This window comes from Pseudoliparis swirei, chromosome 15 (genome assembly GCF_029220125.1).
Source record: "Pseudoliparis swirei isolate HS2019 ecotype Mariana Trench chromosome 15, NWPU_hadal_v1, whole genome shotgun sequence".
Classification (NCBI taxonomy): domain Eukaryota; kingdom Metazoa; phylum Chordata; class Actinopteri; order Perciformes; family Liparidae; genus Pseudoliparis; species Pseudoliparis swirei.
In genome coordinates, this window is record NC_079402.1 from 10,760,773 (window position 1) to 10,775,631 (window position 14,859).

The 14,859-nt window shown below is 50.1% G+C and overlaps 1 protein-coding gene across 2 annotated transcripts in view; it reads left to right on the forward strand.

Annotated features, from left to right (window-relative positions):
* The first annotated feature begins 412 nt into the window (after positions 1 to 412).
* The window catches only part of bcr (BCR activator of RhoGEF and GTPase), a 73,582-nt gene continuing 59,135 nt past the window's right edge, over positions 413 to 14,859 (forward strand). The window contains exons 1-2 of one of the 2 annotated variants that reach the window (XM_056433012.1): positions 413 to 772; positions 1,205 to 2,953. In XM_056433012.1, coding sequence (XP_056288987.1) covers positions 1,333 to 2,953 — 1,621 coding nt within the window. In that variant the 5' untranslated portion in view covers positions 413 to 772; positions 1,205 to 1,332. Of the gene's footprint in view, positions 2,954 to 14,859 lie in introns of both variants that reach the window. The other variant, XM_056433013.1, reaches the window with a different exon arrangement.

Below are 14,859 nucleotides of genomic sequence, written 5' to 3' on the forward strand. Positions count from 1 at the left end.
CCACGAGCTTTAAAGGAACCCAGGAGGAGGAGGCTAATATCCGGGACATTATCCGCTGCAGCACTGCAATATTGGGACAAGTGGTAGCTTACTGGTTCCTCAACATGTAAAAATTGTGAAAGATATATGTAAAAACATGCATCTGTATCCGCGGATGCCGGCCCACGTGACCGCGGTCTGGAGTAATATGTGATTTGTAGGCTTCAAGTAGCTGCCGGGGGTGCGCGAGCACACACATGCAGTAGAATAAAGAAAAAGAGCAACAGAACAAAAGTCTACGGTTGCTCGTGCAGACCGTTTATTGTTCTTCTAAAAACATAAAAGATAAGCGTAAACGGTTATCATTTGCTATCCGCGGGGGCGGAGGGCTCTGTCTCTTTAACCAGCAGGCTGCTCTGGCCCCTCCCACTCCTGCAGCCCTCCAGTGCTGCTGGCCTGAGATGGGAGCGCACACAGCGGCACCATCACGGCCGGAGAAACGGGATAAACCTGGAAAAGAACCCATCCGCACAACAATACCACATAGGTACGGCGGCGCGGAGGGAAGGAGGAACAATGGCACAACGAAACAATTGATTCAACCGGATCCCACCGCTTGATCGCGTTCTCTGAGAAACTCCGATGTTGTCGTCGCTTGTGTTTTGCGCTTTTTATCCTTTCTCCTTGAGCGCTGCTGGTACAAAGGCGCTCGGTCTGGAGCCGCAGCAGCACCTGGGATTACTGCCATGTGAAGCTGCTATCACGGACACACACGGAATGGTAGACACAGACAGTGAGTAAACCTCTCAGGATTAAAACACTTTATTAATAATTTTGTTCTTCTTCTCTCTCTCTCTCTCCCGGAGAGCGAGACCCCCCCCCCCTCCCGTGTCACCCCGCGAGGATAGATGCTGTCATTGTGTCAAGGCTGAGATTTTTGAAAGGGGGAAAAAAAGAAAAACAAGAACTCTTCTTTTTTTTAATGTGTCCTATTCTGGAATAATGCATGAGACAGACGAGCTGCATGAGATTGCCGCTTTGTGTCCCCTGTCCTGCCTCACACGTCCCCGGCTATCCCTCTGCCTGACCAGCCGGTCTTTCTTGTTCAGAATGGGATGTATTGTCGCCTCTGCGCAGCCCACGACAAGTGTCAGCGATTGCACTGTGTGTTTCTGAACCGGTTACCCCTGAAGGCCTGTTTTTAAACCCCGCTTTCTGACTGCAGGTGGCCATTGTTGTCGATAAGGACTCTGTGGCAAACTGGACCATAACAGGACAGACGGTGCGCCCTCGGCTTCATTCACCCAGGTGTGTGTGAGCCAGGGTCAGTCGCAGAGAGGAATTCGGCACAACATGGTGGAGCCTGTGGGATTTACCGAGGCGTGGAATGCTCAATTCCCGGAATCCGAACCCCCCAAAATGGAGCTGCGATCAGTCGGTGGCATCGAGCAGGAACTGGAGAAGTGCAAAGCTTCCATCAGGCGCCTGGAGCAGGAGGTGAACAAGGAGCGCTTCCGCATGATCTACCTGCAGACCCTCCTGGCCAAGGAGAGGAAGAGCTACGACAAGCAGCGGTGGGGCTTCAGGAAGACGCCACTGAACGAGGGCATGGACCCCGAGACCACGCAGGGCGCCGAGTGCCCGTCCCAGCAGCCGCACATGCAGGAGACCGGTGGAGTCGGAATAGGAGTCGTTGGTGGAGGGTATGGCGGTGGCAGTATGGAGAGGAGCCGCTATCAGCCTCTCGGAGATGGACGGTCCAAACCCAGGCCTCCGCCAGCCAGGAAGTCGGCCTCCCACGGAGACGGGCTGGAGTCGGCCTTTGAGGTACCCCAGCAGGCCGAGTCCACGTCCTGCGACAACCTCGATGGCCTCTCGCCGTCCAAGCAGAGAGGCGGCATCTCGGTCTCCCCCCGCAGGCTCAACGTTCCGCCAACAGACAAGGACCTGCCCTCTGACCCCAAGGACAAGCTGGGGATGGGACTTGGGGTGGCGGCCTTACGGTCCAACTTTGAGAGGATCAAACGGGCCAACTCTCATTCTGCGGGGGATGTAGCAAAGGGCCAGGAGAAGCAGCAGCAGCAGCAGCAGCCGCCGCCGCCGCCGCCATTCTACTCTAACATGGAATTTCACCACGAGAGGGGTCTGATCAGGGTCAACGACCGTGACGTCTCTGACAAGATCAGCTCCCTGGGCAGCCAGGCCATGCAGATGGAGCGAAAGAGATCTCTTCACTCCCTCCCGGGTAACCTGGCAACGGTGGCGGGGGAGCTCCGCGCCAGGCCAGTGTACAGAGGCCGGTCCTCCGAGAGCACCTGCGGCTACGACGCAGAATATGAGGACGGGGAACCCAACCAGAGAAATGCAGTGAGGGCCAATGGCGGCAAACCTCCACCCCCGCCATGGCAGCCCTCCGAGTTCCAGGCCTACTCCAGCGTCTATGTTGGTGGGGTAATGATGGGCGAAGGCGGCGGTGGGGACGGGAGAGGTGGCGGCGGGAGTGGCAGTGGCGTCCCAATGAGAGAGCTCGGGGTAGGCGATGACCACCTCCTGACCTGGCCGCGCCGCTCCTACTCCCCGGGGAGCTTTGAGGATGTCGGTGGAGGCGGTGGCTACACACCGGACTGCAGCTCCAACGAGAACCTGACGTCCAGCGAGGAGGACTTCTCCTCCGGGCAGTCCAGCCACGTCTCCCCCAGTCCCACCACCGCCTTCCGCCGGCCCTTCAGGGAGAAGAGCCGCTCGCCGTCCCAGAACTCCCAGAACTCCCAGCACTCGTTTGACAGCAGCAGCCCTCCGACGCCGCAGTCCCAGAAGCGCCCCCACCGGCAGCAGGGGGGCCACGTGGTCATGTCTGAAGCCACTATTGTGAGCGTTCGCAAGACCGGTCAAATCTGGCCACCTGGTGCCCATCATGACCTCGTGCCCCACGGTCGAACACCCCATGACAACAGTTTCCACGGAGACCAACTAGGTGAGTGGTGGCTGCTGTCTCTAATCGTTGTTGTGATGGAAAGCAGGTGGGCTGGACCCCGGGGAGAAACTGAGGATGTCTGGTTGTGTGCGCGGAGGAATGGCAAATGAATGAAACTCTGAGTGAATGAGTGTAACTTAGTCATGTTTTGGCATCTATTCTTTGAGATTTTTTATCCTGTTCCTCACGTAATTCGTCTTTCCTGTTCAAACCACAAAGCAGCCAGACGATGACGCGTGTGCGTGTGCGTGCGTGCGTGCGTGCGTGCGTGCGTGCGCGTGCGTGCGTGACCGCTTTGGACGGCCTCGCGTGGGAGACGGATGAAAGATGCACCTCCTGCTTATTCCAGGAATGTCAGTCGGGTGGGTGAACAATAACTGCGGTCAGTCTGGGTTGAAGCTGCATGTCTAATTCTTCCTCAGACCTCTCCTGCAGCTCTGAGAATGAAATTTCATTCACAGGTGTCTGCCTGTCTGTGTCTGTCTGTCTGTCTGTCTGCCTGTCTGTCTGCCTGAAACGAGACGGAGGAGAAGACAATTCCCTGAGCCTCCAAGCTTAAACTCTACACCCGCTTTTAACACAGAGCAGGACAAAAGAAATCCACTCTCCAAACAATCGTGTGCCGTATCCCGAACCGCTTAGTCGCAGCCGTTGAGCCATGGCACCTGTAATTAAAAAGAAAAGCAGCGAGCAGATAAATGTGCAGCCTGGAGCTAACTTTGCAGTTCAAGCCCAACAATGGTGGCCCGCGTCAGCTCAAAGAAGTACATTAGTAGGACTTAGTTTACTGCAATTACACAGTAATTGTTCCACTGCCAACCAAACACTGCTCGGGTAGTTCAAATATTTGACATGATTTTTAGTCGTTGAGTGGCGTTCACCGATGTACGTTTAAGCTGCAGTTGTGCAGATCATTTAGCTTGTCGTCTGTGTTTTAGTGCCCGCTGTGTTGTAACAGACTGGCAGCGCGGTGCCGGCGTCACACGCACGGTGCAGAGGACAGTTCAGAGGGGAAGAGGTTGTCAGAGAGGGAGTGGAATAGAGAGATGAAGAAGGACTGGGAACGCAGAGGGATAGAGATGTACCTGTGCAGTCGACTGTAGCTGATCGAAGTTACACAACGGCTCAATACCAAGACGTTGCCGTCAGATGCAGGACTGAAGATGTTGCCGTCATCTCTGGGGCGGCATTGCTGCCTGAAACCCGATGCCGCTCATTGCCTAAATATCCTGAACAGAGAAGTGGTCTCTGTGCATCTATAATTCATTTATTTGAATAGAACCACTGACACGCTGGTCCTGGTGGAATTGGCTAAAATGTTTTCTCCAGACGGGAATGCATTCATCAAACTAAAAAGTGCGGCATCCTTTCCAAGATGAACCACCGGAGACATCGCTGCAGCGAAAGTATTAGACATCTTTCCTTTTCATTACCATTCCCTCCCTCAAACTAGAGGCCAACAGCGTTGACATTTAAGTGCAACGCTAACACCCGGAGCTCGAACAGCCATTCACATTGTGCGTGGTTGGGAGATGGTGAGTCCCCGACAAATGGCTGGCTAATTCGCCAGCTGCCATGTTTAGGATTATCTCGGCACTGTCTGCTCTCTTTGTTTTAACATCTTTTCCACAACAGTGAGCAATGTGGGGAGTTTGGCGAGCCGGAAGAGCAGGGACGGAGGTGGAGGGTGGAGGGTGGAGGTTGGGGGTCAGGGAGGTCGTCATTTAGTGGGATAATCTGCACTTTTGAAAAACGATGATTGTTAGACGCCCCACAGAGGGGTTTTGTTTCCGAGTTGGGGTTCAAGCTGAGGGCCGATGGTGATGTTGACGGGAACGGTGATGATAACGATGAATATCGCATCACTTTGGGGCCCACGGAGCGCGTGGTGTCAGCCGACCGGAACGCAGAGAAGATAGTAAGAAAAGAAGACTGTTTTTAGTGGGATGATGATGATGATGATGGTGATGAAGAGTGGGACGGTGTTGTGAGGAAGAGTTGAGGGAGGCAGAGCTGTCGTTTCTCGCTTCACTGGTCAGGGATGCGGGGGCTGCAGAGAGGCGCAGATGGGAAGAACTCTCCCGTTGCTTAACAGAAACACACATATATACACACACACACACACACACTTGCACACAAAGACGCACACGCTCGATGTTTACTTGTGTACCTTCAGGCTGCGTTGCTTTCAGCAATAGGTGTGTTGTTGAGACTGGGTCGAAGGGGAAGGATGTTTCCTGCCAGGGGTTGACGGGAGTCTGGAGATGTGGCTCTGTTCCTGCGGAGGAGGCGCTCCATGTTCTGATGCAGCGATGACTTCTCTGCTCTTCTCTTTTTTTCTTTCTCTGTATGCCTCCAACAGAAGTAATTGCCTCACGGTGTGTTTTGTTTATTTATTGAAGGGGGCCTTTGGGATGAAAGGTTTCCATGCCGAGCAGAGACGAGCAGGTCAGAAATGACTAAATGAATTAAAGATTAAAATAGAGATATCCCTCACACACACACACACACACGCACACCGAAAGCAAGAAAGTGTTCATTAAATGAAGAACATGTTAATGAAAAACCAACTGCGCAATCCAATTGTTCCTCAAACACACACGACTGAAGTGAAATGTGAGGTGGATTAAGATCAAACCCCACATGTGTTACCAGCCGCAGGTTTTCATGAGGTCAGTTCATTGAAGAAAAGGAGCTCTCACTACCTCCACTAATGGAATGGGTGGTGACCAAAATGTCATTTTTCCTTCATTGGCTGTTTCCATTGATTCATTTGAAGGGAAATAGTCCTCTAAACCAGGGAATACCTGTGGCTTTGTGTCTCTGAGGGCGGGAATGCCAGAGCAGGACAGACCTGAAAAAGCCTCAATGGCTGTATTGTCCACAACCTCCAGCTCCCTCAGCTGGGTCCTGTCAGAGGCCCGGCCCGGCCTCCAGCTCTCTCTTCAACCGCTCTGGTTATTTATCACTTTGTTTTACTTGACTGTATTACATTTCACAAAAGTAACTTGTTGCTCATACCATTTGACAAAATGAGGTCAAAGGCTAAAATAGGTCAACATCATCTGATATATTCCTCCATACATTTACAAAGGAACTGCAGGGAGCTGTTGATACAATAACTAAAGGTGACTTAAAAGTCGAATAAAAGACTTTTACTTTTTAACTATATTCAGCCATGTTGGAACATATACCTCCACGGACCAGCAAAACGTGTGTGTTTGTGTGTGTGTGTTGGAAAGGACCACCAAAATATGGGCTCGGTGTATCTGATAGACATTGGCAGATCAAATCTGACGTTGTTGTGCCGCTTTCTGTGTGTTTCCATTGAGGTTTTTTCTAAATATTATATTGTTGCTTAACATCTCACTGTGTTACATACACTCTCACTTATTTCTCTGGATAGTCGAGTGTGTCGAGTGTGTCGAGTGTGTGCGTGGTCTCAACAGCAAGCCGGCGATCAGCGGGGATCGAATGATGAAAGGCAATGATTGGTCGACACGGCTCACGAGACACCGAGAGATTTGGTGTGACCTTCGGCCAAACTCTCAAGCTTTACAGTCGTCTGACGTGGCACAGTGACCCCCTCTTCACACTGAGAGGGGTGGGGGTGGAGGGGGGGTGGAGCGTTTAAAAAGGCTTATTTAGTTTGTGCTGTTGAGAGAGAGCTTGGCAGTAAAAGCCTCAGTTACCTCAGCCCGCACACAGGAGCTGCAGGCTCACTGTCAAGAGAAGGAGAGCGTCAGCAAGGAGAGGAGAGAAGCAGAAGGAGAGGTGGAGGGAGGGGTGGAGCGGATCTGCTTCTCGTGCCAGATGGGTGCTCCCCTCGGCCCTTCAGTGGACTGTTGCAACCTGCTCGGACCCAGTATGCCGGCACAAAGCGGCCCCTTTGTTGCCTTTTCGCTGGGATCAGTTACGGAGGAAGAAAACTTCCTTCTTTAAAAAATAAAAAAAAAGAAGCAATCTAGTTGCCTGTAAGATATGACATCATGTAATAACTTTAACGATTAAAAAAAGAAAAACACAAGATGCAAACTCTCCTATGTATATAGCAATCACGTGTGGTGGTGTGGTCATCCCACGTTTCTGAAGTAGGAGTCCAGCTTGACACGGAGGGGGGGGGGGGGGGGGGGAGAAGAGAGAGAGAGAGAGAGTCAAACTGCCTGGCTTGGTTCGTATGGCTGGACCTGCCCGCTTCAGCCCTACACCCAAACACAAGTCTCGATGTGTGTGTGTGTGTGTGTGTGTTTGGAAAAATGTTGTTATGGGGGGGGGGAGTTTCGGACACTCAAGCTAAACATAAACTCGCAGCCCGACAAAAAAATAAACCCGCTTTTCCCTGCTTCTGTTTATTTCTTCTCCTTTTTTCGTCGGCGCTTGTATACTTCCTTTGCCGAGCACCCAGCCACAATCTTTCCTCTGGTGACCAACCGCTCTTGTAAAAAATAAAATAATAATAAATTACAAAATAGGGAAAATCCCTTCCATAAATCCCGGTGACTCTTTTCTCCCCAAGTGTAGCTGTTGCCCCTTCTTTTGAGCATCGGCCATCTTGGCTCTCTGGAGCGTGGCCCACGTCGTTGCAGTCCCCGAGCTCGTCATCTGGATCGGCCACAATGCAGGGAAACTGTGCTAGTTAGCGTCCGCCGCTAACCACTCACCACAGGCATCGTAATGTGGGTGCTTGCTGGGGTGTTTTTTTCCTGCTTTTCCACGTATACTCGAGCTTAGCTGCATGAGCTGTTAATCACAGCCATCTCTCTCAGAGACTGGGTTAAGGTTGGGGGGTGTAATGGAAAGAAATAACTTGTTTATAGTCTCTGGTTGAGACCCCAAGGCAATGTGGCGTCCATGAAGGTTAATATAAGAATGACCCAAATGGTCTTCAGAGGAATTTGTCCAGCTGTGTCCGTGCTCGAGAATAGCCATTGAAGGAGCATTTTATACTTATTTTTCAGGTCCATTCTTTGTGACTCAAGCACTCGTGCCACTCGACTATCTACATACTGGGTTTCAAACTGGGCGTGAGTTTAATAGACATGGATGTTTAACCATCTTTCATTCATTATGGGAAGAGTAGAATCCAGCGTTTTGGGCTCTTGACCCCTACGTAGGCGACTAAAGTTCAGATTAGATCTGCTCCTTGTCTCTTTACCCCCGAGTCCCCCAACTTCGTCACAACGTATGTCGAACACAACAAGACATGAAAGTCTTTTGGCGGATGCATATTCAGACAGGATCTGAGTCTTCGGGGTGGGTGGGAAATCATGAAGACACATCCTTCAGAAATGCATCAAAGGGTTATTTAGAGGCATGAGTGTAGAACATAAAGCAAACTTGTCCCACACATGAGCAATTGAAAAGCCAAGTGATCCTCTTCTCCGGGTCAGAGGGCAACAGAAACCCGTCGAGTCATGCAAACATGGAACACGGCATCTCCGCTCTTCAGTCTGGGAATTTGAAACTGGCTAACAATCAGATTAACCATTTGTCCCTCAGACAACACGGCTCACACCGCATTAATGCACCATGTCCTATATATGAGGGGATTATCATCACTCACAAACCAGAACTGGTATGGAAGCACGACGGGGTACAGAGACATGATGGCTGAAAAACACCCAAACAAATGGATACACTGGTAATGTTTTATTCTAAGTTTATGATAATGTGTCCCTGCACTTCTACATCGACAGCGAATAGATAATCCTGGCTTTGTAGAAAATGCACGCGTATCTCTCTCTCTTATTTTTCCACCTCCCCTGAACCTCTTCTCTCCATCCCAACCTAGCTTCTCCCATATCCCCTTCTTTCTTTCCCTCCATTCAACCAGCTGCTTCTACTTTCCTTTTGCTCGGAGCCAATTAGAGGCGCATCACCTTTCCGTCTTTGTTTTCCGCGGGTTTTCCACCGAGCGAGTGGGGGGGGGGAAGAGGGCACGGAGAGATCAAAGTCACGACCCCCCCCCCCCCCCCCCCTGCAGGAGCAAGCAGGCTCTCTCTGTAATTGTCCAATAGGGGTTTAACTGACGAATGCCTATAAAACAACACAATCAATGCCAAATGTCAGCAGCCGGCCTCCTTGTTCCAGAGACCGCCGAGTCGGTTCCCCTGCGTCTGCACGCCGACGCTCATAGAGACGTTTGACTTTTCTCTCTTCTCCTCCACTTAGTTCTTTTATGTCTACATTTCTGTCCTCCATGCACTGCTGGCCCTGGTACGTTCAATCTGTGTGTCTTAAGCGAGTGCTTGTGTTGTCACGCAGTTAAGAGCTTCTGATTCTCCGTTAAATGGGTTCAGTTGACTTTGATGGAGTTGGCCTGGCTTTCCGTGCATTGCGTAGGATGGAGCGGTTACCGTCCTCGGCTTCTTGATATCGAGCGCGACGTGAGTGCAAAGAATAAGGAGCAGCGTGCACCTGTCCGCACGCACGCCTGGTTATTTGGTACAGTAAAGAACTATCAAATGAATACTTACTTTCTCGTCATACTCTGTCCAGCAGATTGTGTAGTGAATGTTAACATTCATTTCATAAGCCCTTGATGGTCAGAACATTGCCTCATTGGGTACTCGGGCGGTCGTACTATCGAGTGTGGGGACGACTTCTCTTTCTCCTTTGTGGAGCACGGGAGTTGTCCTGAAGTCGCGAAGCTGAAAGGCCAGAGACGAGGGAGGAAGCCCGTCAAACCGTATTAGCTTTTTGTAGCTTTAGATGATGAAGATGAGACACCTTGTCCTCTTCCTCTCTGCTAGACAGGATGCACGCACGCATGCACGTTCTCTCTCTCTCTCTCTCTCTCGCCATGTGTCTCTTACTCAGTAACACAACGCAGACAAACCATTCATGTCTGTGCAGACATGTTGCTTGGATCACAGTTTGGGTTTAGATCCGGTATGGAATCAACTTTTTCAAACCCGAATCCTTTTGAAAACACATCCACTTTGCTTTCAACGTTTGTAAGCGGCTGAAAAATTGAAAAATAGTCATTCAGACTCAGTTACTGAATCGACAGAAATGAAACATATTTGCAGCTCGCTAAATAAAAGCTCTGGGCATCTTGCCTCCTTTGAGCCCTTCAACTCTCTCTCTCTCTCCCCCCCTCTCTCTCTCTCAACCTACTCTCTCTATCAGTGTGTGTCTCTCTCTTGCCCTCAGGCTTTTTGTTATTGGACTATTTGCACTGGGCAGCTGGATGGGTTTGCGCAATAAATGGCGCTGGTTTCAGGCTGCCAGGCTATTAGAGGCAGTGGTGTGTGTGTGTGTATGTGTGTGTGTGTGAGCGCGTTTGCAGGCGTGTGTGGTTCGGGGGGGGGGGGGGAACTTTCTGTGTGAGTTAGAGAGAGACACAGAGGGAGAGAAGTAGAGAGAGAGAGAGAGACTGCAAAATGAGGTAGCTATACTATAAAAAATACCACATTATCTAATGAAATGAGCAAAGGAACTGGCTGTTGATCTGCGTTGCTGCCGGACACTCGTGTCGTGTTGAGAAGAACCACACTTCAACAAAAAAACAACTTTTTATTTGGTTTGTCTATTTGCGTAATCACATTGTCTTCGGTTGAAGGATGCATTGTCCTGGACATAGAAACACAGATGTGTTCGTGAGAATGGAGGCAAGGGCTCAATGACAGTGATGGCCATGTAGCTTCGTCTGGTTTCAGGGAATATGCGTGGACCGGACCAGTAAGCCATGTCTACAAAGTTGTTTTATGGCATCAGAGTCATGTAGACACCACTGCTTTATGACAGATGTTTCATAATAGGAACAAGACATGTTAAGATGACAACAAAATATGACTCGGTCATTTCTAAATGTTGTCACATCACTACTTGCTGTTCCCAGATTTCCTCTTCCAGAGTGGTGACATTAATGCCATCAGTGATTGAAGGGGACTCTTCTCATAGACATATGAAGGCATCAATGGATGCGTATGGATTCAGAGTAGATGGTGTCGATGCTGTTTGGAGGACGGGTGGACAGATGGAGGGAGGGCGCATCGGAAGTGGAAGAGAAAGAAACTGACGGTGCTGTGGTCCGATCGATTTTGAGGGAGGAGCAGAAATCCTGTCTGAACAGACATTTGTTAAATGTCAAGAAACTTGACAAACTCAAAATAACTTCACCAGATGTGAGGACACGTTTGAGTCCCATTACGCTTTCTCTGACTCTGGCTCCTTTTTTTAATAATGTGTGTTTGTTCGGCCGCCGGTTGCAGAGGGACTGGATGACCGGAGCCTCCTGGGGAAGATCATATTTCATGTCATGATCTGCTTTCCTCCCCTTTCCTCCATCTCTTCAATAAATGCCCTTCGGTAACATCCCTCCTTCTGTGATATCTCTTTTATGTCACTTGATATCCCTTTCTCTATCCCCCTGACCATTACACTCTCTCCCCCTCTCCCTCTCTCTCTCTCTCTCTTTCACTCAGTGCCTTTCAGCCTGGAGCACACTATACAATATATAAAGGCTGCTTTTAAGCCCAATTTGGTCCTGACAACTGGTCTTCAAGTCCTCTGGATAGTCTCTTTCTCTCCGAGTTATGCAATCTGTAAGTCCTCGACAGAAACCTTGTGCAAACAACCTTGACTGCGAGATAACGAGGCTGTAACGAAGGCGTGTAACTCTTTGCTGAGATGGCCAAAAGCCAAATGGGCACTTTGACTCAAACATAAGCGGTTATGCTATTTAACGCATCAAAAGGTTGGACACGGGTGTGTAAAAGGCCCCAAAAAAGCTCAACGCTGACTTGATGCGTCCGTGTTAAAAGAATAACGCTGAGTGACGGAGCTGCCTGTGAATGAAGGAGGGAGAGAAGATGAAGGGATTCCTCACGTGCTGCTCTGGCGTGGGATCCGGAGCTTCCTCTGTGGCGTCCACATGGCGTCCACGTGGTCAAAGCCGTCTCATGTAACGACATTTTTTTTTCCCTCCGGTCTTCTTCTTCTTTCTCTTATTCCTTGTCAGCTCTTTGTTCTATATTTCTCTGTGTTGTTTTTTCTTCTTCTCTCGCTCCAGTTTCTACAAATCTTCATGTGTCATTGTAGCTCTCATTCGGCCCACTTTGTAGACCGATAAATGGCAGAGCGGGCTCGGGGCGAAGCGCTTCTGATTGGCTCTGAGTGACAACTCGAGAAGTATTTTCTCAGTCACAGCAAGGAGACCGTACAGTAGGTCTCCTTGCTGAATTCAGCCTGTGTGTGTGTGTGTGTGTCTGCTGTCCTACAGTATAAATCCAGTGTAAGGACATGAATACACAGAAATGCAAATACAGATATTGAGAAGCAAACTCGCCGTCTCATACACATGTGAGAATACAATTGATTGCTGGAGCTTAATAAAAGGGAACTATTCCACACCTCTCTGCCTCCCCTCCTAATCCCTTTCTCCATCATCCATTATCGATGTCTTCATTTTTAAAGGAAGAAATAATACATACAAAAACACATGTTAGTTTCCAAATACATCCTACGTGTAATAAAGACTGAAAGTGTTTTCAACACAAAGCCATTAACCAAAGCTCAGGGGAACGATGAGACTCAAACGTCCATGGCCTAAAAACACACTTTATGGAGAAGTGAGCTCAGCCAGACATCACGCAACACAGAGATAGTGCAAGATGCTCCAGTGTTTGTGTGGAATGTTATTGGCCGATGGTATGATGCCTCCCTTAAGCACAAAGAGCAAGTAGATCAGCTCAGGAAGGATGTAGCTAGCGGACTGGGGAACATCGACAGAACCGCACTACCTGGCAAGTTGAAGCTCTGGTGTATGCAGTTCGGGCTCCTTCCACGCCTCTTATGGCCACTTACCATGTACGAAGTCCCGATCTCGAACGTGGAAAAGCTGGAGAGGCTGATCAGCACATATGCAAGGAAGTGGCTTGGGCTTCCCAGGTGCCTCTGCAGTATAGGGCTCTATGGCAAAGGAGTATTAGAACTGCCCATTTCCAGTCTAGCAGAGGAGTATAAATGTGCCAAAGTTAGACTGGAAATGATGCTATTGGATTCGAGTGATCCATTTGTAGCCCAAGCTGCACCCATCCTGGCTACTGGGAGGAAGTGGACCCCACTGGAAGCAACCAAGCAGGCAAAGGCAGCACTCTAGTACAGGGACATTGTGGGCCGAGTGCAGCACGGGAGGAGTGATCTTGGAGCCGGAGCCAGTACACCGGCCTGGAACAAGGCTACTCCGTTCCAGAGACGCAAGCTGGTGGTCCAGGAGGTACGTCAGCAAGAGGAGGCAGCAAGGTGTGCAAAAGCTGTGTCACAGGCAAGGCAGGGGCAGTGGATGAATTGGGAGGGAGTGGAGAAGAGGAAGATCTCCTGGGAGCTGTGGGAGATGGAGGCATTTAAGGCTAGCTTCACCATCAGGGCCGCTTATGATGTACTGCCGTCTCCCAAGAATCTTAGCCAGTGGTACGGAGAAGACCCCACATGCTCCCTCTGCCCGACTCCAGCTACACTAAAGCACATCCTGGTGGGCTGCAAGACCGGCCTCGCTCAAGGCCGGTACACCTGGCGGCACAACCAGGTGCTACAATGTCTTGCGGCAGTGCTGGAGAGTCGACGGATGAGCGTCAATGCCCTTCCTCCACCATCTCGTAGGCCGGCAACAACATTTGTCCGGGAGGGCGGGGGCCAGGCCACTCTCACCACTTCAAGACCAGAAACTGGACAGCTAAGTGGGGCACGGGGCTGGAAGATGCTGGCAGACCTAGGCCAGAAGCTCCGCTTTCCAGCAGAAATAGTATTAACAAATCTGCGACCAGACCTTGTGCTTTGGTCGGCCTCACTCAAGCAAGTTTATATCATCGAGCTCACGGTGCCCTGGGAGAGTGCGGTGGAGGAGGCCTACGAGCGCAAGAAGATAAGGTATGCAGACCTTGCAGCAGATGCACATCAACGAGGCTGGAAAGATAGGGTCTGTCCAGTTGAAGTAGGCTGCAGAGGATTTGTAGCCACCTCAACATCCAGGCTTCTTCGAGAGATGGGAGTGCGGGGGAAGGCCCACAGGCAAGCAGTCAAAGACCTTTCCTTGGCTGCTGAAAAGCGAAGTCAGTGGCTGTGGATTAAGAGGAAGGACTCCACCTGGGCTGTCGGATGAGTGATGACATCTAGGGAGTGAGCCCGGGACGCCGGATCTCACTGCTGAACCCTCTGGAGATGTCGTGGGTCAATCAGCGAAACTTCGAAGGAGGGCGCCCACTTGATAACCCATAGGATGCCATCAATCATTCGACCAGCCCACGGAGTCTCGAGTATGCAGAAAGGGATATTTACACCTTGTCCTACATAACAGATCTGTCTAACTTCTCATCTCCACAATGTCTTATGTTAACAGATTGCAAAAATGGGATGTTTACCCTTCAAACAAGAGATCTTGTTCTTCCAGTGTTGTCTTAAGAAATTGACATTTACAATTTGAGGATCGAGGCAAACTGTCGCAGGCGGCTCCAAACGCAGCGCTAGACGAGATTAGAATAAAAGTCCCGCTGCAGCTACCGAGAGACACATAATCACTAATGATGCCTCCGTGAAACACGATGACTTTCCCACCGCCGGGGGCTCTGCTTTACCTCGGTAATGACCATTATCATTGAATAACCTCCCGCGGGTTCACGTTGTACTTAGATGGACAAGGCCTGTCTGCCCTGACTTAAATCTGTGAAAACCCTTGTAGCTCCACTCGGTGCCGTGGCGTAAAAAACACTTGGCCATACGCTCGGTCATGTGGCTCCAACTGCCAGAACACATTCAGGTTCGTCACCCATCATGTGGAACAGAGGGCTGATATCTAATTCACCATAAGCTATAGGAAATGGAGGGTTTTGTACATTCAACACCTTTAAAATATATATATATTCCAGTGATGGAGACGTTTCTTTCTGGATTTAATGGATGGTTTA